Genomic DNA, 24,520 nt, shown 5'->3' with positions numbered 1-24,520 from the left:
AGTCTCCTTTTCATTGATCTCAAGCACAGAAAGACTTGGCAGCATCTGTGGACAATTTCTCAGTATTTTTTATTTTTTATTTACAAAACATGTACCTAAAGCAACTGAAAAGTTAAACATGTAAACATTCTCTTCTGGCAGAACCACAGTTTGGCTTAAAAAAATACTTCTTTGTTTCAAAGGCAACAGAATAAGCACAATCAGTTTGTAGAGTGAGTTAAAAAAAATAATGACAGAAACATCTCTAAATAAATAGAAATAGATCTATCATTCTGAGCATATTTATGAAATGAGAAGCCACTGATTTATAGTGAAATGGAATATTTTGGACATGATTTAAGTTTGGATGTTCAGTACAATTCAGCTTGCTGAAGACCATCAGGTGAGCTGCTGCTTTGGGAGTCTGGAGTCAAATTTGCTGACCCTTCAGCAAAGATGCTCTCCCAGGAGTACACAAGGAAGAAGGTCCAGGTGAGGACTCCCTGGATTTTACTTCTTGTGGGTAAGTCAGGTTTGTAGACTAAATAATCTCTGTAAAACTGCTGGGTTGAGAAGCACCTGGAATTGCTGAGTTCTTGCAGTTGATTTGTTTTATTGCACTCCTTACATGGAAGGGCAGGTGCCAGGAGCCACTGCTGGAACAGTTACTGGGGCCAGGATTGGTGCTGAGTGTGGGAACCAGGCAACCTCCAGGGATCCTGGAATGCCAGGCCGTGCCAGTGCAGGAGAACTGCTTTGATGGGCACAGCATTGTAGTGTCTTCCCTTCCACAAGAACAAACCACCCTGAGCAGGGCCCGTGGGGTCAGTGCCTCTCACCTTGCCTGGGGCCCAAGATTTATTTTCACACTTTTTTTTTGCTCCCCAAATTAGTTTAATAAGGAAAGAAATAGCAAAATTCTCTGAAAAGGAGCAGAGGCAGCAGCTCCCCAAGCAGAGCAGGAGTCTGGACTGTGGCTGGAGGAGGAAGAGCGTGCAAAGGAACAGGGAGGAAGTTTGTAAGAAGATGAGAGTTGAGATGCAACTTCCTGTAAGTGTTTCAGTGTTTCACTCACTGCTCTGGCCCTCCCTGCACAGGGGGGCAGTCTGGGCACACAGCTTGGGCACAGAATGGTGCCAGCTGGCTCTGGGGTAGGGCCCTGCACACACACACACATCCCTGAGGGACAGCAGGTGCCAAACCAGCTCTGCTGTCCCCAAGAGGAGGGACCAGCATTCCCTGCCCCCTTTGGAAAATGCAACTTTACTGTTGGCAGCTTAAAACCAAACTAAATGCAGGAATTGCTTGAGGCTCAACTACGACCTGACTTGGGGAAGCAAAGAAAGCACCTGATCCAGTGGCCACTCCAAACCTGCTGCTGTGGCACCAGTTTTAGGGAGCAATACCCCAGTTCCAGCTCAGTTTGAGAACACTTTGGCCTCTGGACAGGCAGGAAGGAAGGGGACAGTGTCAGAGTGCAGAGTAAAACCACTTGTCCAAGTCACCTTGGTGGGCACTGACCCAGATAATGCCTCTGAGCTGTAATGGTGGGACCTGCAAGTTGGGCTGCAGGGCTGGGCCCTCTCTGTTCAGCTGAATTCTCAGGAAAATAGAAATACAGACATTAGCACAGGGGAAGGATGTCACAACGGCCTCAACTCTTCCATTAGAAGATGTATTTGGAGCTGAATGAGTTGTTAGGGGTCCAGCACCTCCACCTACCTCTCCCTGCAGGCACTGACCTCTCTGCCTCGTCCCTCCCTGTCCCCAGAGCTCTGCAGCAGCCACGAGGCTGGGGCTGGGGCCAGGCCAAGCTCTGCAGTCCTGCAGCAGTGTCTGAGCTCTGGGAGTGCAGGTGTGGCACCTTCAGCATTGCCCAGGTGGGGCAGTGCCCGGGGAAGGGGGTGCAGGCTCCTGTTCCCCTACTGCCTGTTGTCCTTGGAGACATTGTGTGCCAGCCAGTTCACTTTGGTTTTCCAGCTCTCCCTCAGGGCTTCATTGAACTTGAGCCTGAAGTGCTTCAGTGCCTCCTCATCAGTTTTCCCAAGAGCCAGAGAGTCCTGAGGGCAAGAGGCACAGTCAGTGGAGCCTCCCTGGGAGCACAACTGAGCAAGGAACAGCTCAGCCAGTAAGGTATTTACTCACTAAAAATTACTCCATGGAAAGGAGGACAGAATAGGAAAGAACAGCCATTACATTTTTTTAATAGTTCTTGTAGTTTTTCACTAATAAATACTCCATTCTACTCTTATGCTGGTTTAGGGCGTTATACAAAGCTGCTGTCTTGGAGCTGGCCAGGGATATGTGGATATAAAGATGAGACACAACCAAAGGGCTTTGTGTCCTTCCCTTCAACTGGTTCTGCAAGGTCCCTACTGAAGAACCCAAGTGCTTTCCTGAGCACCAGGGTCTGGCACTCAGGGACATTACTCTTTGTTTCTGTTCCAACATACCCTTCCACACCAAACTGCTCCTCTTCCTCCTCCCTGAGCCCCAGGAGCAGATGCTCAGTTTAACCCTCCCTGGGCTCTGGCTCTCTTACCTTCAGGTACTGGATGTCCTTGGAGCAGCTGAGCTCTGGCAAACCTGCAGCTTTCATGAGTGCAAAGAGGTGCAGGAAGAGCAGCCCGTGGCGCCGCAGGATCATGTAGGCTCTCTCACAGTAGCTCCTGAACCTGGGGAGGGAGGGCAGAGCAGGGAGGGCTCAGCTGTGCCCCTTCAGCAGGCAAAGCCAGGGGCTAGGCTGAGCCCTGCTGCCTCCACTGCTGCTACCCAGCCCCTGTCTCCTTCTCTAACAGGTAGATAATTATTTATTTACTTTCATGTGTACAGGCTACACATTGCTGGAAATAAATTCTAAAAATGCAGAGTGCAAAGCTAAAGTCAGGTGGTCACTCCCAGCACTCACCTCTCAAACTTCTCGTTGTTGTTGGTTTTCCCTTGCTGGATGACGTGCACGAAGTCGTAGGTCAAGATGAAAGGAACTCGTTCTCTATTAATACCAAATTTAGTCTTGAAGTTCCCCAGAAAGTGACCAAAATCAATATGGAACAGCTGAAAATGAAGAAAAATGTTTTTAGAATAGTACCTATTTTAGTTGATCTGTGTTGAGTTCAGTTACTGGATTCAGCAGGTAGTGACCACAGGATTTTGGGAGGAAGAAAAATGACCTCTGCCGTAGCATCCCTTGGGAAAGAGACGATATTTACTTGCAAAGATCCTTTCTACTGTGATTGGATATTGGATAGGACAGAAGGGCCTCTTCAGTAACTGATATATCTGAAGAGACACCTGTCTCTGTACCCTCCTCTGAGCCCCCAGCAGGGCCTTACCTGGCCTGTCTCCCTCAGCATGATGTTGTCACTGTGCCTGTCCCCAATGCCCAGCACGTAGGTGGCCACGCAGTACCCGGCGCAGGAGAGCGTGAACTCCTCGATGGCTTGTTCCAGGGCATCCCTGCAGGGGCGAGGAAGAGCCAGACCAGTGATTCCCCTCTGAACTCCAGTCCTTCCCCACCAGAAAGCTGTTCTGAGAGCTCCCCCCATGCAAACCTGCAGGGGAGAGGCAGGGAATCCCATCTGGATTCCCACAGTGCTCTGCAGGGCAGGACTCCCACCCAGGCTGGGCAGAACAAGCTGCAATATCTGCTTGTGGCTGAAGGGGTCTGAATAAAATTGTGTCCACAATCTCAACAAAAATTAATTACTTAAGTCTCAATTAACTCATTCTAGATCTGCATGGATCCAAAGGACAAAGCAAGCTCCTGGAGTGACTCCTGTTGGTGACCTGCTCCCCCAGAACAGCCCTGATGTGTGGCTGCTGGTTCTGTACCCAGTAACCCCCCAGTTACACAGCTCTTGTGCTGCTTACTTTTGGCACTGCTCCTGCTGCCCCCATGCCCTGTATCTCTGGAGAACACAGCAGGACCAAGGGGAGATCAAGGTTTGGATCCAGCCTGTGGCCAGTGCTACCCTGGGCTCTCAGGGATCACAAGGACCTTGCCAACAGAAACCCAGACACCTCCCTTTCTGCCCAGAGCCCCACGATGCCTTCAGGTGTGCCAGGCAAGGAGCAAGACAGACACCAGGGCCAGCTTGGCAATGTGCATAACTGGGGGAAATGAGGAAAGCAGAGGCTGTGGCTGCAGGTGGGAGGGAGCTGCTCACCCGGGGTTCTTGGACTTGAGCCAGTTGAGCAGCGCGTCCTTGTTGAAGGCGGCCGTGGCCACCATGTTGCTCTTGTTCAGCTGGATGTTGGCGATGGTGTCCGAGTGCATGACCACCTCAATCAGCCCAGTCTTGTCTCCTGTGGAGAGGCAGCCATAAGGGGTCATCCTGCAGAGATGAAAGAAACCCTTCCACTGAAATCCTGCCCAGGACTGGGTGCTGGTGACTTTTAAGCTTTCCCTTGTCTGCCACGTCTCCCCTCTGCAGTTCTGTTCCCCAGTGCCACAGGAGCTGCCCAGCTGCTCACACAGTACCAGACAGACCTGCTGGGGGCAAAACAAGCTTGCAGAGAGAGCAGCCTCACCCCCCTGACTGACCACTGCAGCAGGACAGCTGTGTGCCCACCACTCACCTCAGATCCAGGCCCTCCTGCTTCCACAGGATGTCCATCAACTGGATCATCTGCAGGGTCAGCATGTCCTGACGCAGATCTGTGCAAGGTAACAAAGGGGAAGGGTCCTCAGTACCTCCCAGTGTCCCCCTCTAGTGCTCCTGCCCCTTTGGCACTTGCTGCTCCAGCTCAGAAAGAACATGAGCACAGGGCAGAGTTTGCTGATGTAGGAAGTGTAAAGCCCCCAGGGCAGACAGCTCAGCTCCCAGGGTGTCACTGAGGGAGGAACAGGCTCCTTCAGAAATACTTGGGCACAAGAGGGAGCAGCAGCCACTCCACCCCTGCAGGGCTCACACTGCTGGAGCTCCTTCACACCTCACAGCAGGTTTGGTTCTACTGTTCAAGGGCATCCCCCTCCCACTGCACTAAAATCTAAATGAAAAGGCAGCATGTAAAATAGAGGAGTTTATTTCACTCCAGATTACTGCCAAAAAACTCCAGACATTATAGATTTATACAACATCTTGATGGTCCATATTTAGGCCCACTCAGCACACTGAACACCTGAGACTGAAGGGTATGTTCTCAAGAGTATAATAAAGACTTACCATCTCCATTTTTAAAGATAATGCCCACTCCACCTCCACCTGTCTCTTCATTATTAAACACAATCCATAAAGGTTTCATTTTGGAGTCCATGAAGGTGCACTGATCCACACTAGAGGAAATAAAGGTATTACCATCAGCTTCCATCCATTAAAAGAGCAGCCATGAAAGCTGCCACTTCAACAGCACCTGCAAACACTGGGGGAGTGCAGGGCAAGAGGAAAGACCTTTGGGATAACCCAAAGCTCCACTGCCAAACACAGCTGTGGCACAGTGAAGAGGTGCAGCTGCCTCCCTTACCAGACCTCAGTGAGGAGGGTGTTGGGGTTCAGGGGGGACTGGAGGTGGGAAAGAGCCTCCCTGTACGTTTCCTGCTTCATGCACATGTGCATCAGCTCCTTGGTCTGGGGCTTTGGTGCCTTCTGAGAACTCGATTTGACAAAGTCATTCAGAGCTTTCATCTTGTTGAGTGCTTCTCCCTGGAAAAAGGGAGGGATGGAACAGGCTTAACAAATAGGAAATTCCTGGAGAAAGCTCAGAAAAAAACATTAAAATCTCTTGTGAAATGGAAATATGGGTTGCATCTCTTTCTCTCAACTTGTTGCAATTTTTCACCCATTGCAACGAACCAAATCTGCACGAGGGAGATCGTAATAACTGTGGATATCCTGGACACAAATGCACTGCTCCAAATCAGCCAGTTGTGACCAGATCTCACTAAATGGCAACTCACCCACTTCATCTTGTCACAGCAGTGGCCTTTGAACACTTCAAGCCACTGCAGACACACAGTGCAGTTTGGGGTGGGTGAGTAAGAGATGAGGAACCTCACATGTGATGGGGATCTCCAGGCTCCCAACAGGATATGCCAAAACCAACACAGCATTATGAGGCTCTGTTTGTATCACTGATAACATTGGATTGGAAAAGCCACGAGCTGAGGACCAGCAAGAGGGAAGTCAGAAAGCAATTTTTACCTGTTTCATCAAGACTTTCATGTGGTGGATGCTGCCTCTGCAATAAGCTTCCAGGATGAGCCCAAACCTCAAGGACACAGCAGGAACGTGCATTTCTGACCTGGGGGAGAGGGGAGGTTGCAGCACTGCTGACTCACCCTCCCATTCACACCCACAGCAGGAGGAGCAGAGCAGTGGCTGCTGATTCTTTCTGGGTAATGGGGAAGGAAAAAGAAATGCCCCCAACCCAGGTGGTGATGGAGGAAAACCACTGCCTGGGGTGGTGAGACATTTTCTGTATGACTAAATCACTAACCACTCCTTTGAGAACAGCACTTGGGGGGCAAGAACAGCTCAGAGCTTATGGCTCAGAGCTGGCAGGAGGCCAGGGGTGTCCAAAGGAAATTCCAGCTCACAGGCACGTGTGTGTATAACACATGTATGTACAAATTCTGAAAACAGAACCTAAGCCAAACACCACCAACCACAACAACACCCAAAGACAAAAATAAATGGACAAAAAAACTGTATTGTGTCCTGGAGAGCTGGACTCAATCCCTGTGGGTCCCTTCCCACCCAGAAAAAGGTGAAATAATTCTCATTCAGCTGCCCAAGGTAACAGCAGCAGTTTTTGGGGTTTGGGAGTCATGGCAAGGAAATCCCACCAGCACTTGGAGGGGACACCCAAGCTAAAGGGCAGCAAATAAATCCTGTCAGCTCTGCACCCAGCCAGGCCTGCTGAAAAAACCAGGAAATGCAGGTTTCACTCCATTCTGAGCAAAAGCCTCAAACATCTGCCCCTCACCTCAAATGCCAGAAGAGAAAGTGGCCAATCTTGCGGTTGGACAAGGCCCTGTCCAGCAGGAACTTGGTTAATTCACAGTCTAAGTAGGATTCATACTTGAGCACCTGGACAAGCTGCAGCAGGTACTGGAACACATCATGATCTCTGTTGAGAGAGGGGAACATAAAAGACAACCTTATCTTTGCTGCCAGGAGTGCCCTGGTAGGAACTGTCAGGCCAAGGCTGTTCCCAGTGCCCTCAGCAGCTCCCAGAGGAGCAGAGGGGGCCTGTGCCAGGGGGGTCACACCTACGTCAGCTTCTTCAAGGAGTTGATGGCGAAGGAACCAACGTAACGGTCAGGAAAGCTGAAATCCAGCAGCTCCAGGGCATTCAGCACAGGCAGCTCTGGCCAGGTCTGAAGCAGGAAAATCATCTGTAATGGCAAAAAAAAAGGTAAAAAAAAAGGGAACAAGGTTTTTATGACAATGGATATAAACCTGAAATTCTACTGCTGGAAGAGCAGCTCCTTGTGGGAGGTGACTATTTATAGATCACTCACAGCAAGTTTGCAGAGAGCAGATCAAAAACTGACCCTCTGAGGTGGCTTGTGCTGGTCTCTCACTGTCAGTTAAGAATATCCAATCCAGATCCTATTTTTCCCTTGATTTAAACAGACCTTTTTTTTCCTTTGTCTCCAGTTTCTTGAAGGAATGAGTCTGGGACAGCTCACCCAGCCCAGCCTCAGCTGGGACCAGAGAACCTTCCTCTGGGCACTGTGGAACAGCCCCTGCTGGGCTGGGCTGGGCTGGGCTCCCAAGCACCACACAGGAATGCAGACACAGAGATGGATCAAAAGGGATCCATCTGCCAGCCCCAGTGTCCCAGTTCAGCAAGCTCGGACCAGTTATCACTGTGTGGGTGTGACCATAGCTGTGTATTCTAAACCCTCTGTGTCATTTCTCATGAACTGTTAACAGTGGACCATTTGCTGGATCCAGAGGAGGAGCAGAACCTCGACAGGACTGCGCCGACCACTCTCGACCAGACTGCGACATCATCTGCACCAACAGGTTTTATTTTCCCTTCTTTTTACTTTGGACTCAGAGGAACCATGTGGGGCTCAGCACAGGGGCCAACAAGCCCCATTGTGTTTGTGCCCCAGGGGGTTGGGTTAGACTGCTGGGTTTTGTGGGGCAAAACCAATTTCTCTTTGTATCATTGCATCTATTGTAATATTTTCATTAAATCGTAACTCTGACTCACAAGCTCTGTTGTGTTGGGTTTGTTTCCCCTGCTGGTTTGCCTCTAACCCAGCACACCCAGGCTGCTCACCTGGGCCACATCCTCGTGCTTGTTCCACTTGGTGACGATGAGCAGCTTGGCCAGGGCCTGCGGGTACTGCTCACGGATGTCGTACCTCATCTTCCACACCAGGTCCTTCTCGTGCTCGTACAGCTCCGTGTGGCTCCTGCGCTCCAGGATCTCCCTCAGCTGCAGCTTCTGCTCATGGAGGTCACAGGGGACAGCACACACAGGGTCAGGCTCAGCCCAGGGGACTTCTCAGCTCAGAGAGACCCCACAGGACTGGGGCCAGTGAAAAATGCTGGTGGGGGTAAGGTGGGAACATGACTCGATCCATGAAACCAGCCCTGCATGAAGCTGGAGAACTGATGCCAGGAGACTCACCTCCTCAGGATCTTCTGATGCAGCTCGGGGTTGTTCTCCATTCCTCCCCAACTCCAGCAGCTGGGACAAAACAAAGAGTGTGAGAAAGGCTCCTGAGTCCCTCTGGAATTCTATCTCACCATCACTTTGGGTTATGCTGCGTTAGAGATCAGTCCCTTGGCAATCACAGCTCTCACAGCCAGGGGCCAGCAGGACCCCCAGTGTAACCCCCCTGCCCACAGTGCCCCTGCCCTGGTGGTAACCAGAATGAGGGATGAGTCCTTTCCCCAGAGGGCACATCTGCACACCCTGGGAGCTCTGGGTCACCGAGCTCCAGGCCAACATGACTCACCCCAGATTCTCAGAACTGGGGTGTGTTTGCCAAGCAGCCAGTGCTGCCCGACCCCCCTGCACTGGCACAGCCTCTGGGCCAGACCGTGCCCTGAGGGGAGCACACAGACAGGCCCTGGCAGCACAGACCCCCTTCTCCCCTCTAACAGGCACATTTCTTCTCCCACTTCTGTGCCCAGTTGCAGTGACAGATGGAAAATCCCCACCCAACATGGCATGTTATTGCTGTGAAAGGGAGGGAGCTGCCTGTTTTCACACATTTCCCTTTTTTCCCTCTTCCTCCTCACAGAACCTCACACTGCACTTCAAGGACAGCTCAGTTCAACCCCTTTTTACACAAATGCTCATCTGTAAGAGCAACTTCACCTCAATAATTCACAGCCTGGAAAGCTATTCACCCAAAGGTCTGTGAGCTAAGAGAAAAAGTCAGATTGTCAATTAACAGTATCCATTTATCAGGTCTGCCTGTGCCCAGACCTTGCCAACAGCTGCCCACGGGACAGTGGCCCTGGGTGCCCCCACAGCAGCAGAGCCAGGAGTTCCTGTGCCCCCCAAGGGCCCCACCTGCTCGAAGGACGGGTAGTACACGGGGTGTGCTGCCACGCTGGGGAAGCAGATGACCAGGGCTGCTGCACTCTCGGTGTTGGGGTTGCATTGCACTGTGCCCATGGGGTTCAGCAGTTCCCCTTTCTCATCTGAAAAGCAAAGGACACAAAAACCATGAGCCCAGATCTAAAGCTTTGGTGCAGGAAGCAAAGTGTTGGCTGCTCCCAGCTCTATCCCTGGCCCTGAGAGCTCCTCCACCTTCCTGACCTCCCCCAGGAAGGGGCACACGACATCTTTAGGTCAGCAGCCACCTCTTATGTCACACCTGCAATGCCAGGCACAACAAGGCACAGCTCTGGGTGCCACCACAGCACAGAGCAGTGGCCATCCTGGGTCTGCTGGTCTGAACTGGGCAGCGAGGCGGGACCTGGGGCATCCCTGTCCTTGTGGTGGAGGCTGAAGCTGCAAGACAAGACAGCAGCAGCATGTCCTGACCTACCTGGGAAGGAGGACCACATGTGCAGGCAGCACTCCCCCGTTTTCAGCTGGTCCTTGTAGTCAAAGAGCATGACGTTGACCCAGGCGATGGGACAGTCCTGCAGGGCACACACAGCAGCTCAGGGGGGGTGGAGCTGCCAGGGCTGGGAGAAGGCAAGACAGGAACTAACAACAAGGTGAGATGTCCACATGCAAAGGCCTCACAACATCCAGGAATCCAAAGGTATATATAACGTTGTTCTTTTCCAAGTCTAAAAATCACTATAGGCAGGAACTCCCCACTGGAGACTGTGTGGGCAGCTCCTCACCAAAGAGCTGCTGCAGAGGATTGTACCACCCCAGGGAGCCTTCCTATCTGCCCAGCTTTTAAGTTTTTTTCAAAATTAAAAGCACAAGATGGCATCAAAGTCAGTATTTGCCAAAGCCTGGGGTCTTTTGTGTAGTGCTGAATGGCACCAAACACCCCCCATGAATATGCCTGAAACTTCATCACCTGACCTTTTCATAGCTGAAGAATCTCTAAGTTCCCAGTAAGGCTTTGCCACTCTACACTCAGTGATATTTGAAGGAGTTGTGACACTTCATAGGGAAGGGAGAACCACCTTAATTTTGAAACAGAACACAGTTCACATGACTGCTGAAAACGAGGCAAAGAATGCCAGAAATAGCTGATAAAAGGGGAAAAAGTGTTCATTCTTGTACAAAGGAGCCAAGCCTATGTATAGACATCACATTTTACACTGCCAATCCCCCACCACACCCCCAAAATAAACCCCACAAGTCCAAGCCAAGCTCATTGTGGAGAAGGGAGACTCCAGCAAGGGACGTGGCTGGGACATGGCCAAGGTGAAGAGCTCGTGTTCCCACTCCAGGCCCCTTCCCCATCCCAGTACCCCCTCCCCTTCCAGCCCCCTCTCCCCTCCCCATCCCCCACAAGTGGCCCCAGCTCTGCTGCCCTCAGGTGCCCCAGGTGGGACCCTTCACCTCCCACAACAGCTTCAGCAACAGCAGCACTCCGAGCTCAGGACACACCAAGGCTCGAGCACAGAAACCAACTGGAAAGGGGTTAAGTGGCAAAAACCCTGCTGAGAGGCCCCCTCAGACAGCAGAGCTGTGAAGGGAACCACAGCCCTCCAGAGGCTGCATCAGGCTCACCCCAGAGCACACCACACACTTGGACACTGCCAGAGTCCCCATTTCCCTCTAATGCCACAAAATGAATCACTTCCCAGTGGCCTCTCACCAGCCCTGGAGCTGATTTGATTACACTAAGTATCTTCAGTAAAGTCCCATGTGAGACATCAGCTCCTACATCACAGGGAAAAGCCAAACACAACACCAGCAATAACCTTCTCTAACAGAGTAAATGACTCCAGGCCACAGCTCAGAGCCTGCCAGAACAGACAAGATTCCTGGCAGGTCCAGTCCAGCAAAACAAGGATTCAGCATTCTAAGGAGACATCTCCTGCATGATTTAGAGACACACTGGAAGCCAACCCTCTGGGTGACATTAGCCCTCTGACTCATCCAGTCAGCCTGAAAACATGTCTGTTTTTGTGGTGGTAAATGACTTAGTCCCACCTATCTGCTCTGCTCAGGCTGCACAGACAACAGCATGCATGGAATTAACCTCTGAGTAAGAAAAATGATCAATAATCAAAAAACCAAAACAACAAAAAAATCAGGGTGCACTCTGACTGTGAGCTGCTCTTAGCAATAATTTTAAATGATTATTGCAGCTCACCATGTAGAAAAATCCCTTTCTGCAGAGCTCAGCTCTAGTAAATGTTGTGGTTTTAAACTAAAAGCTCACCAGGATGTATCCACCTTTGCCCAGCACCAGAACATGGATAAACAAGACCCTCTCAACAGCTCAGCTGACCAGACTGGGCTTGTTTTGCCAGTCAGAACAGCAAGGTTTCCTTCTGACTGCTTCAAAACTGAGTATTATTCCAGTGTGACCACAAACATCCAGCCTGTGGATGAATCAGACCTTCTGTCCAACACAAGCCTCCAGCAGGAGCTGGAGTTCTGCTATTCCAAAATAATAAGAAAAACAACAATAAAAAGGTTGATTCTGGTCCTGCCCTCAGAATGTTTCCAGTCTGAAGTCCCTAACCCAGAAACTGGTGCCCACAAGCAGGATTCATGAGCTGTCTGCTGCTCCCAGACATGAGGCACTGCAGCCCTGAGAGCCCCCTGATGTCAGCACAGCAAAGCCCAGGGAACCCCCAGCAGTGAAAGGGAGGGAGCAGAACCGCAAGCAAAGTCTGCCATGATCCCACTGGTCAGGCCCTCATTTCTCTGCACTCCAGTAGGGATGGCATGACTACTCCTCTCTTTAAGGCATGGTAACAGTGCTTTTGTGGCCACAGAAGCAATAATGTGCAGAGGAATAAATGCATTTGCTGCTCATAAAGAAAACTCTCACATGCAAAGAGCTCGAGGCAGTTGAGCTTAAGCTCCAGCTCTGGGAAACCTGGAATTCAATTACAGGCTGCACTTGGATCTGATTTTAGTTACTGAACCATTAATGGGCTACGAGTTTTGGAACAGAGGTGAGGCAAGTGACAAATATCCATCTCCAATTAGGAAGCTCAAATCAAGAGCTTCCAAAGTGATTTAACACTTTCCATCCCCAACACCTGAACAACAATAACCCTGAAGAACCTGCACTTCCATTCTGCCTCACCTCAAGCTCTGCCATAACCAGTGTTTACATTCCTCAGGTTATTCCCCCTTCCTGGTTGCTGATTTGCTCCACAGGGGGTTGGCAGGAAGGACCTTATTAGAAAGCAAATGCAACACAGACGGTGGTTTAACCTCAACTACAAAACAAGGAAGTTGCAGAGCAGTGAAACAGAGACGCAAGTGATTCCCCTTTAAGTGCAGTCAGATGCTGGGCATGTTTCTTAATGGCCTTTCTAGGGAAGAAATTACACTTAAACAACCTTCCTTACAGGCAGCCACTCCTCAGGCAGCTTCCTGCTCCTGCTGGAGGAGTTGGCCACCACTCTCTGTGAGCTCTTTTATCAACAGGCAGCCTCCTGAGAGCAGCAGGCACGTGGTTCAGAGCGGTGAGCTGTGCCCTCCAGCCCTGGCTCAGCCCCAGCCTGGCTTTACTCACAGCCTTCTTGGACTTCTTCTTGGTGGAGCGAGCCTTCTTGGCCTTCTCGATGACGGCGTAGAGCGCGAGGCAGAGCCGCGCCATGCGCGGGAGGTCGCTCACGCTGATGTCGAAGTCGAGGCGCTGCCGCCACACGGGCTCCGAGCACACGCTCACCTCCGAGCTCGACACCGTCTTGCACAGCATCTCGTGGCCGTGGAACAGCCCTGCCTGCACCACCAGCTGAGGGGAGGGAAGGGAGGGCAGTGTGAAGGCACAGGGACTGCCTTGTTTGCTGAGGGGGAATGGAACAGGCACCCACTGCCCTGAACAGGATGTCCTGCTCCTGTCTCTGTCCCAGTTCACTGAGACATTCAGTTCTTCACTCCTTATCTTCACTCAGCTCCAGTAAGGGCATTGTTATCTTCTCACTTTATGCAGACTTGCATACTGTACAAAATGATACATTCTTGTCCTCTTTGCCTCCTCTCCCAAAGGGCAGCCATTCCCCTTCTCATTTATCTGCTCCTCCTTCATGGCAAACACTCTGCATACCCCACGGCCCTGCTCCATCCCGCTGGCTGCCTTCACTTTGCCAGGCACCTCTCCCATCATTCTCTTCTCAGAGCTGCACTTCCCCTCCCCTGCTCTCTGCAGCTTCCCTGCCCCTCCACCCCACTGTAAAATCCCACTGCCACAGGGCAGCAGCTCTGATTGCTGTGCAGACCCTGTGCAGGGCAATGATTCAGCTGCTGGGCTTCTGCCTGGCCAGTTCCCTTCCCCTTCCCATTGTGCTCAGCTCAGCACCTGCCCAAAGGCTGAATGGAGCAGCCCAGAGGATGAGGTGAGACCACACTGTCAGCCACTGCTGTCCTCACCACAGACTGCAAAAGCCAAAGCACAAAACCCCAAAGTGAGCCAGTACCCACCTTCATTCTCTCATCTGCATTGACCTTGCTGCCCTGCACCAGCTCAATGTAGAAAGGCTGCTCTAAGGACCAGAGAGAACCGTAGTTTGGCTGGAAAGAGACAAGGGTCCTGATCAGAAACCAATGTAACAAAGAGCTCCCAAGCCAGCACCAAAACTCATCTCCCATCACACACTTTTTGGTCTCATAAGAAAGAGCATGAACCCTGGGACAAGCAGGAAAGCTGTGCAGGAGTCTGGAGGGCTGCCTGGAAATCCCCACCCCTTAGACCCTTGCTGGGGACCCATCCTGAGAGGGGCAGGGAGAAGCAGCTGCTGTTCCCATCAAGGAACAGCATCTCCATGCACAGGTGAGCTGAGGGCACCCCAGAGGTCACTGTCCCCTCTTACCTTTTTCTTGGGGAGCGGAGGGGGCTTGGGAGTTGCCTTGGGGGGGGTGGCAATGCAGAGGGTCTGCTCGTCCCTCATGGCGATGATGGCAGAGCAGTGCACCATGGTGAGGTGTGGGGTGAGCCCCCGGTGCAGGCAGCTGCGGATGTACTGCAGGGAGAGGGGCACAGTCAGGGCACCACACACACCACAGCTGCTCAGTGGAGCCAGCACAGGACACAGCAACAATCACATCCAGGTCTAATTTATCTCCTCTTGTTTTATAAGCCTGCAACTCGCTGGGCTCATGTTGCCAGAACTGAGAATATGAAGTGCCTTTTACAGCTGCCATTTCATCAGTGGACTCAAATGGCTGCATTAAGGGAAACACTGAGAAGGGCTCAGCACTCTCAACACCAGTTTGCCTTGCCAGGAGAACACAGGATCACTCACCCAGCTTTCAGGAAGAGAAGTCCCAGCCCACCATGAAAGCAGCAAATCCTCCCAGAACCATGGCACTTGGCACCCAGGGACAGGCCAAGATCACTAGCCCCAAACCATGAGGATCTGTGGAGTTGCCAGAAGTACCCCTCGCCCTAAGAAGCACCCAGGTCCTGCCACTGAGGAGCTGCACTGCTGTAAGCAGCACTGTCCCCTTGAAAACATGTCTCGGTGCACCCCCCAGCAAGAGGAACCCTGTGGGGACACTCAGGCCAAGGCCAGACAGGAGGCTCACCTGGAACTGGAACAGGGGGTAGTTCCCATAGAGATACTCGCACTTGCCGTTCACCTGCAGGGTGTAATCCTCTGCCCTCTGCACCGTCTCGTGGCGGAACACGGTCGCCTGCTTCTTGATGGCGTAGCTCATCAGCGTGAGGGGGAACTCCCGCGGGGAGATCTGGAAGGTGAAGCTCTCCTGCAACCCCAACAACACAGCACACACTGTCACACACCAGCAAAGGGCTGCGACAGCACACACAGGTGACAAGGCTCCTGCTGTGGACAACAGGGAGGACAGGCAGCTGGAATCACACACACATCAGCCAGCCAGGAGGGGTGTTTGCCAAACTGGGCAGGAACATGTTTCAGCAGTGCAAGCATGAGGTTGGGAACCAGGAAATTCAAGTCCAGTTTAAGCAGAACCACCAGTTCACGTGGTTGCTCATCATTACAAACATTCCCTCTGCCATCCCACCAGCAGGCACAGGGTGGAAGGTCCCCATGCTCAAACACACTGTCCTGGAAGGCCCTTCTCCCAGGGCACAGCTCCTGCTTCAGGCCCAGGCACAACACACAGAAATAACACTCATCAAGAGTAGGAGGCAGTGCCAGGGGCCCACAGGCAACACAACCTGGAGCCTGCAAGCAGTGTCTGCTGAGCAGACCCCTGAGCTTCCAAAGGAAAGGCAGGTACATGATTTTGAGCTTCCAAAGGAAACACATGTGCATGGTTTTGTTCTCTCCTACTGAACACCAAAACAGGTTTCCACCCCATTAACATGCAGCAACCTCAGCTACCAGCTAAGCAGCACACCCAAGGCATGTTCAGGAAGGGCAACAGCTCCCTTGGTTGGAGGCTCAGAATGTCCCTCCCAACCATCTCCACAGGCAGAATAATCTGGAGGATGAACACATGGAAACACTGTCCATGAGCACATTACTGTGTCTCCAAGCATCCACCCACAGGAGAAGCACAAACCACCAAACACCAGCCCAGGAATGTTTATGCTTTACCCCACCAGCCTGGAACTTGACGTTGACGAAGATGTTCTTGGTGGGGGCTTGCAGAGAGCCAGGCCCAAAGCCCTTGGCCATGGGCTCCAGCTGCAGGGGGAAGTTGTACTCCATCCACTGTGCCCAGCCCAGCTGCTGCCGCCGCGCCGCTCTCTCCTCACAGAACTGGCACATCTTGGTGCGGAAATCATTCACCTCTGGGTCCTGAACGGAGTCAAACTCATGCAAACCTGAGTGGAGAGCAAGAGAGAAAGGCAAAATGACATCTGCGGCCAACGGGGAAACGAGCCTTGTACTCAAGTGTCTGTGAAAGAGTCTTCCTGAACACACACACAACAAGTGGCCAAAAGGAAAAGACTCAGCCAAGGTACCAGCAATCATTTATTTCTGATGTACAACTGCACTGACTGAACCACCCCAGCCCTCTGCCAGCAGGGAGGATGCCCCTGGTGGGTCTGCACACACAGACTGTTCCCTCACTGGCTCCTGCATGAGCAGGGCTCCAGCACTGCCCCAGGGCGTCTGGGGCAGCAGCAGTGCCACCCCCAGCAATGCCACCCCCAGCCCGGGGGCACTGACCTTTGCCAATGAGCAGGCTGATCTGGGAGTTGATGATCTTCCTGACCCTGTCCCCCTCGCGGGCCACGAGGCGCAGCACGGGCAGGAAGGGCTGGATGTCGCAGAGGCGCCGCTGCTCGTCCTCCAGCTCCTGCTGCTCTGCAGTCTGGTTGATGCAGGTGAACACATAGGCCTCGGGGTCACTGAGCATTTGGAACATGGGCTCATGCTGGGCATGTTTCCACACCACCTGGGCACAGCAGCAGCAGCAGCACTGTGAGCTCTGGCACTGAAAGGGGCTCCTCCACCCTCTGCCATCACCCACAGCCTTGTTCCCCCAGGAAACTGCACCGGGACCTGCACTCCCAGGCTGCCTCTCAGCCCACCCTGGTGGCTCCAGCTCCTGCTGAACTGCTCTGTGGGTTCATTTGCAAGGGCCTTTCACTGACTTCCTTTTTTGGTGCTTGCTGTTTGTTTTAGGCAATGTAAATCCCTCCACCTGAGTATTTAAATAACCCCCACCTGATCCTCACAGTCAGCACCTGCTGAGTGGGGCCCTGTGGGACAGAGGAATTACTCACACTGGAAGCAAAAGTGGGTTAAGTGACTTGCCCCCATTGACATGAAATCTGTGACAGAGCCAAGAGCTTTTCCCAAGTCTTGTCAACACTATCCAGTTCCCAAAGATCTTCCTCTCCCAGTGGACAGCACTCCCACAAGACTGTTCATATCCCATTCCTTTACTCTCACTCCAAGGGCCTGCTATAGGAGAAAAAACCTCCAGAGCAGATGGGCCTCTGGCTGTGACACAGACCTGCCACCCAGCAGCTGGAGCAAGGCTGTTACCTGCTTGATGGTGCCCAAGCTGGCATTGCAGGGCACACAGAGGTTCAAGTATATTCCTGTGGGCAGCAGAAAGTCCACCTGGATGTTTTGGTTTTCCCCCTTGGACCAGAATTCCGTAGGGCAGTAAATGCCTGGGGGCATCCTGCTCACTGCTTGGCTACCACCTGCAAGGAAAGGGGAAATAGGCTGTTGCTGTTGACCACACATTATCTGCTCTCCTCTGTGCTGGGCTCTGTTGAAAGTTAGTGTGCAAAACAACCCAAAGAAAGGATGGTCAGCAGAGCCTTAGAGCTCAGGAAAACATGGACTTTAGTCAGCACCCCAGTCTGGTGCCTTTAAGCCACACAGAACTACAGCATTTGCTTCTCTCTCAATGCAACCCTTTCTTAATCCCTTCTAGACTGGAATTAACATCTACATCTGTATTTGACAAAGAAATAAAGAATTATCTTCACTTGAGAACAAAAGCACTTGTCCCAATAGCTGGTCCATGACCAAGCAGCCAAGAGAAACAGCAAGTCCCTACCCCTGGCTGTGTAAGGCAATCCTCAGGCCACATGCTCCAAGCTCCACTTTGTTTTTCCAGAGCTCAGTTCCAGCCTGCAAGAGGGAGAAAAAGAGTTGTTGCTTGTTCCAAGCATGCATGCATGTTTACACACACAAACAAATAATACTCTGCTATATATCCACCCTCTGCAAGCCCAGAAAAATGAAGTTAAAGGCTGAGGTAACCAAAGTAAGTTTGTTACTTTTATCTGCAGCATTTCCCTTGGCAGGGCTCTACAATTTATTCTCAACACATCCAAGGAGTACAAAGATAACAAGAATTGAAGGCTCTCCGGTACAAACTGCTGTTTGCAAACACAGGATGAAACAAAAGGCATTCATTCACCAGAGGCCTGTCAGACACCTCCCTTCTCAAACACGTAACAGCAAGTCAGCGAAACCCTCACTCTCCATCCATTTGCCCACAAGAAAAGTACTACAGCAATAAAACTCCAGTTTCCTGCACAGGGGACAAGCAGCAGAACGAGGTGGCCCCACATGCTGGGACAGACTGGGGCTGCTGGCACTGGTTCCCAGCAAGAGACAGGGAAGTGGCTCCAACTAATTCTCTCCAAGCACCTCAGCAGGGAAAGCAGCTCAGCTCCATTCCCTCTCGCTTACCGGGTTTCCCACCAGCTCAGCAGAGGAACATCCCAGTGGTACAGCGTGGGAGCTGTTCCACAGCCCTGCCCTGGGCAGTGCTGGGTCACAGCCTCAGCTCATGAAACCAGCACCACGTTTGCTCATTCACAACTTTGCAGCTGTCAGTGGGGAGGCTGAACGGGGCTGAGCAATGAACTGCGGGAGGTTCGGGCGCCCAGACCCTGCCGGAGCTCCTCCCTGTGCTGCAGCGCGACAAGGAAAAGGAGCCCAGCGTGTTATCTGCCAGGGCCTGGGCACACCCCACTGCCCTGCCAGGGGCAGGATTCCCAGAAACACGAGCTGGGTTTTATCAGGGCTGCTCCTTCCGCGCACAGCCCGTGTCCTGTATCGCATCGCGACAGGATGGAGCGACCGCGGAGCCTCCGCGTACCGACGATGGAGGGAGGGAGGGAGGGACACCCAGGATGGGAGGGAGGGACCTCGAGGGGGAGGAGGAGGCTGCTTGGAAGGTTGAATAAAGCAAAACAAGCTGCCCTTGTTTGCTGCTCGTTAACAATAAGATCAGCGAGTTTCTGGGCTATCTGCTCCCTCCGCCCACATCAGCAAAGCACCACAACGCCCCTGACCAGCAGGGACAGACACGGCACCGGCTGAGCCGCTTCCTCCTGCTCGGGATTCCTGCCTGACACACACACAGCCCATGGGATGGGAGGGGCCTGTCCGAGCCAGGAATGCTACGGGGTCAAGTTCAAGCTCAAGCTCAACACCTTCTCTGTCCAAACTCACTGATTTAGAGGGTTGTAAAGGGATTTTTCCAACAAAGCCTGGAGTGGATATACCAAAGGAAGAATAACTCTGGAATTTCACCATCTCTAATACATTGTTTACCAAGCCTCTCCTCTTTCTACTGCTAAATTCAGAATTCTCTTCTTGTTGGACCCCAGATCTGATGCAGTGTGACAGTTCTTACATGAGGCAAGCTCTGCATACACTGGTACTCCTGCACCACCTCACTTCCATCTCCCCTTGGCCTTGGGAAATGGAACAGAGCTCTCCAGGCTGTAACCTTGTTTGCACTATCTTGACCTCATGAATAAAAGTAATTACAATTCCCTTTTCTCTGGGTCATTTTGCCATTTGTGAACAGCAGCATCACTCCTTTCTGTCACTGCTGGGATTGTTTGAAATGTAGTCTTTGTCTTTCACTGCAGCAGTCTTAAAAAAAAGAAAAGAAAAAAGTATTCTCCATTGTAACTGTCAGTTTTTGAAGTCCCAGCATCACCTCAGACTTCCATCCTCATGGACAGACAGATTATTTTTAGAAATCCCATTCTGTGGTAAGGTCCTGACCTGTAGGTCTGGTAGCCTGAGGTTCAAGTTAATCAAGCCACACTTGACAAATGAGTTTCCTGTACAACTTGTGTATCTCTGAGAGCCAGGGCAAGGCAGGGTGAGACAGATGTTTGTGCCTCAGAGGGATGTGAACCCACAGAAGGCCCTCCCCATGCACACAGGTTATCAAAGCCCCCTGCTTGCCCACACCAGGCTGCAGCCACCCACACTGAGCAGCTCTCACCCTTCCTGCTGCAATACACCCCACAACATCTTGCCAGAACACTTCCACATTCCCCCACCCACAGCTTCCTATAGCAAGTGTTCCTCCCCTGCCAGCCACAGCCCCACAGCCCCCACACCCGGGCTGGGGCGCAGGGCAGGGGCTCTGCTGCCTCCTGCCAAGGGCAGGGCTGGGGATGGTGCCCGTGGGCTGTGCCCACCCAGCTGCTGCTCTCAGGCTGCAGACAAACAGCTGCAGAGCACGGAGTGTCTCAGGACCTCTCAGAGTGTGGCAGGGGAAGGGAAGTGGCCCCTGTCCCCCAACACGAGCCCCAGAGCATCAGGCACATGCCCAGCAATACATTTCCAAGGGTCCAAACATGAAGTTGTTCCCCACAATTCCCAGGGAATTCAAGTGCACTCCCCTTTTTCACATGTATTTCTTCTCTGTGGAATACTTCTGTAAGGGAAAAGTGAAAAACTGTTCAAGGCAGACTTTCTCAGGGAACTAGGGATGGAATGCACATGGAGCCACTGCACACTGAGCCCTGCCTCTGGTTCACACCAGCACAAGCAGCAAACACTCCCAGTAGTGGACAACTGCTCCATAATCCCTCATTAACTCTGAGCTGTGGAGTCATCTCCTAGGGAAGCAAGGAGGGAAGATGCACCCATTGGTGCTGATTCCTTCCTCAGAGTCACATGTGCAATAAACCCAGCACACAATGGCCAGTCCTCTCATCACTGTTTTGATGCACACACGTGTTTGACATGTCTTTGCCACAAATCAACACACTTGGCAGGTCTGAGCCAACCCTGAGTTTTCACAGCCAACTCTGTGAGTGTCCTGAAAGTGTTTTAAGCTTGGCCTTGATTTTCTGATTGGAGTCATGAGGGAAAACAAGTCCACGCTGCATTGGCTGACCATAAAATTAACCCACCAATTCCCCTCCCAGACAGACTGGGAACAATCCTGTAGCAGGTAAGTGTGTCAAACTGGGCCTGTCCATGGGAGGCTTGGAGGGGGCTCCCCCTTGCAGGAGATTCACACTCAGGTGCCAGTCACTTAATCACACATTAAAGACATGCTGTAGCTGCTTCCCTTTGCCTTTAACTGGAATTAATAAGGTAGATCTTGCTCTCATGTCCGGGGTGTTTCCTTTACAACTTCCATGAATCTTTCTGTAAAATACAGGTGTGTCCCAGCTGTGCCATTAGGCCACCACTGCTCCCTTTCAGTTCCTGTGACAGAGCTGCACCCACAGCACAGTCCTGAGTTGCACCAGAGCTCTGCCTGTCTCTGGTTCCTCCTTCAACACACACTCAAGTGCAGGACTCAGCTCATGAGCTGGGTGGGAAAAAACTGGGACCCCTTGAAAAGGTGTGGAGAACTATTCAAACACTGAGCAACCTCTAAAATGAAAAGCATTGGCTTTTGAATCTCCAGAGTTTGCTTCCTCAAACCCTAGTTTAAAGTATTCTAATTTCCTTTATTTGGTTTACTGTAATATGACTTCTACCTCTACCAAATATAAAGATCAAATAAAGGTTTTTTTCAGATTATCATGTTCTGTTTTGTCCATCGATCTCTCATATCCTGCCACACAATCCCCTGCACTGATTCATTCATTCTTTCAACAGCAGTTCATTGTTCCTCCAACTCTACACAGCAGACACCTGGTTATGTTGGTTGGGTGATGCCTTTTGTTGGACTTCTAAGCCTCTGATTAATCACTTTTACTTACACAAACCAGAGGGCTGATGTAGAGGCACCATGGACTCTACTCAGGATATCTGGGCAAGGGATGACACAACAGACCCTTCAGGCCTCTGAGACACTACAGAGCATCCTCTTCCCTACCAGAGGGGCATCTAAGTCCCCAAAATCAGCATCTTCTGTGCATCAAGATGTCACTGGAGAACCAAGGATTTTGCCACCTTCCAGGGAAGTGTTCTGGCTATGTGGAAACTGGATCCAAAGTATCCCTTGGCTTGTGCCCTTCCCTTTATGAAATAAAGGCTTCTTTACTTGGAGCTTTGCTGTTACTCAATGCCTGCCTCAGATCCACACACACTCTCACCAAAGAGGCTCATGGGGCAAAGTAAAGGGAAGCAGAAGTGCCCTGATGTGATCTGGAGTTAACCTTGTTTGTGTGCAGGGCTGCTGAGGAAAGGGGCTGTCAGCAGAGGAGATAGGAAAGCAGAACATACATGTGGTGATAACAACAGGCTGCAGGTCCTGGGGCTCCCAGCTCCAGAAAGAGCATCAGAACAATATGCCACTGTCCAAGCTCAGCAGAACCTTAGATCCAACCAGAGGTAACAGTCAGAGGGAGGGAAAGAGGAGCTCAGGTAAAGCAACTTCAGAGAAAAGGGAGATGTAAAGCCACACCTCATTCTGGGACTAAAACAGTAGCACCAAAGAGAGGCAGAGGAACTTCAGGAAGTGAGAAAGCATCTGATGGGAGACTCAAGAATCTTGCTCTGGTGGAAACTTCCAAGCAACTTTCAAGCAAGTTCACAGTATTGCCTGAGGAACTATCTAGGAGGAAACAGTGTATTTAGTGGTTAAAGCAAAAGCCTGAAAACCAACAACGTGTAAAGTTCCATTCCCAGCCCTGACAACTGTTTGATGCACAGCTTCAAACAACAACCTCCTCCGAGTTTCAGCTTTCTCACAAGTACAGTCTATAACTCAGGAAGGATGTTGCAGCTCTTAAATGCTGGCAAAGTGATGTGGCATCCTTGCACTGGCTCTGTTACTGCTAATGTGGGCAGAGTCTGGGAGTTGGAGGAAGTTGTGATAAATGAAGTGGTTGCTGAAATTAGGCTTTTTCAACTGCTCCCTTGAGTGGACGAAACCAGAAACCCGAGTGCATCTTGTTGATGAAAACAAAAGATAAGTCATGCATTTCTAATGACCTCTATCACGACATTCAACTTTCTTTACTTTCAGGTTCCCATCTCAGGCAGGTACAGCACCCCGTGTTTGGGTGTTAAGAGACTCCCTTCAGAGCTCTTAAAAGGTTTCCTCGTGCCCTACTAAAAGCACGATCCAGCACAGAGCACAAGCACACAGGGCTGTGAACACCTGAACCAGGCAGCACAACTCCTACAGCAGGGAAGGTCTGGATGACCAGATGTTGCCACTCCCCAAATCCGGGAGCGACAATTGTGGCGAGGAGGGGCCATATACCCAAACCGCACGGTAAAGGCCCGGCAGACAGCCCAGCAGGGCCAGAGCTCACCAGCTGCCCGTGGGGTGGCCCAGTGGCCAAAACAGCCAGCCCACTGCGGCCATCCCGCCATCCCTCCCTCCCTCCATCCACCGCCAGACCGAGCCATCGCTGCCACCGCCGCGGCTGCTCCTGCGGGAGGGACGCGGCACCGGGAGCGATCCCGGGCAGCTCCAACCCGCGCCCCGCCCGCAGCTCACCGGCTTTGGAGAGCTCCGTTTCCATGAAGCAGAAGCGCTTTTATCCCGAGGAACAGCCGCCGCTGGCCGGAGGAGCGCGGGCAGAGCCGGCTGTGCCGCAGCCGGTCCGGCGGGGCGGGCGAGCCCCCCCAGCGCCGGGAGACCCCCGGATTGGCGCGGGGCCCCGCTCACAGCCCGGCCGGAGCCCCCCAGCCCCGGCGCTCACCTGCGCTGGTGCCCGCCGTGCCCGGGGGCTCCCGGGGGCTCCCGGCCCGGCCCCACCGCCGGCCCCGCCCCGGCCCCGCCCGCCAAGGGGCGTCGGGCACGGGCTGCCAAAGGGCCGCCCACGGCCCGCGGGTCCGCCCCGGCCCCGCACCCCGAACCCCGAACCCCGCAGGGGCCGCCCCGGGCCCCGCACTGCGCCGGGGATGCGCGTGACGCGGGGCGAGCCCGCAGCGCGCTCCGCTCCCGCAGCGCTGCAGCCCCGCATCGCTCACCGCTTCATGCTCTGCAGCCCCGCACCGCTCACGGCACCGCAGCTCCGCTCCCGCGCCGCTCCGTGGCCCCCGCCCGCGCGGGGCGGGCAGCGCTGGCTGCAGGAGGCGCAGCGGGAGCGCTGCGGGAGGGATCGATCGTGCCAGCCCCGCACACGGACGGTGCGGACCATGACATGGCTCCCTCCCTCCTGCCGCAGCGAGCGCCGGCCCCGCAGCGCTCCCTGGCACACCCGCAGCTCCCCCTGGCACATCCGCAGTGTCTCTGGCACCCGAAGCTCCCCCTGGCACACCCGCAGCCCTCCCTGGCACACCCGCAGCTCCCCCTGGCACACCCGCAGCGCTCCCTGGCACACCCTTCATCTGGAAAGTGTTGTGCAATAAAAATGGGGAAGACCCCAAATCCCAAAGGAGAGTCAAGTGGA

At 52.6% G+C, this 24,520-nt stretch overlaps 1 protein-coding gene across 4 annotated transcripts; it reads right to left on the bottom strand.

The window, feature by feature from the left end:
• Window positions 1–48: 48 nt before the first annotated feature.
• PIK3CD (phosphatidylinositol-4,5-bisphosphate 3-kinase catalytic subunit delta) lies at window positions 49–24,282 on the bottom strand. Of its 4 annotated transcripts, none has more exons than XM_071575836.1 (24): window positions 24,099–24,282; window positions 18,010–18,083; window positions 17,484–17,647; window positions 16,659–16,887; window positions 16,080–16,309; window positions 15,082–15,261; window positions 14,367–14,516; window positions 13,978–14,067; window positions 13,070–13,291; window positions 9,944–10,040; window positions 9,463–9,593; window positions 8,569–8,628; window positions 8,215–8,382; window positions 7,194–7,315; window positions 6,904–7,047; window positions 6,120–6,219; window positions 5,443–5,621; window positions 5,145–5,254; window positions 4,558–4,636; window positions 4,146–4,313; window positions 3,312–3,435; window positions 2,888–3,033; window positions 2,522–2,654; window positions 49–2,039 (listed from the first exon to the last, which is right to left on the bottom strand). In XM_071575836.1, the coding sequence occupies exons 3-24, from the start codon at window positions 17,622–17,624 to the stop codon at window positions 1,902–1,904; spliced, it is 3,141 nt and encodes a 1,046-aa protein (XP_071431937.1). In that variant the 5' UTR covers window positions 17,625–17,647; window positions 18,010–18,083; window positions 24,099–24,282; the 3' UTR covers window positions 49–1,901. The 4 variants fall into 4 exon arrangements, with proteins under 4 accessions (XP_071431937.1, XP_071431935.1, XP_071431938.1 ...); XM_071575834.1 differs by lacking the exon at window positions 24,099–24,282 and adding an exon at window positions 23,623–23,891; XM_071575837.1 differs by lacking the exon at window positions 24,099–24,282 and adding an exon at window positions 23,828–23,885.
• Window positions 24,283–24,520: the final 238 nt, after the last annotated feature.

Source organism: Pithys albifrons, chromosome 22, assembly GCF_047495875.1.
Source record: "Pithys albifrons albifrons isolate INPA30051 chromosome 22, PitAlb_v1, whole genome shotgun sequence".
Taxonomy (NCBI): Eukaryota; Metazoa; Chordata; class Aves; order Passeriformes; family Thamnophilidae; genus Pithys; species Pithys albifrons.
This window is presented reverse-complemented; position numbering and strand designations above follow the sequence as displayed.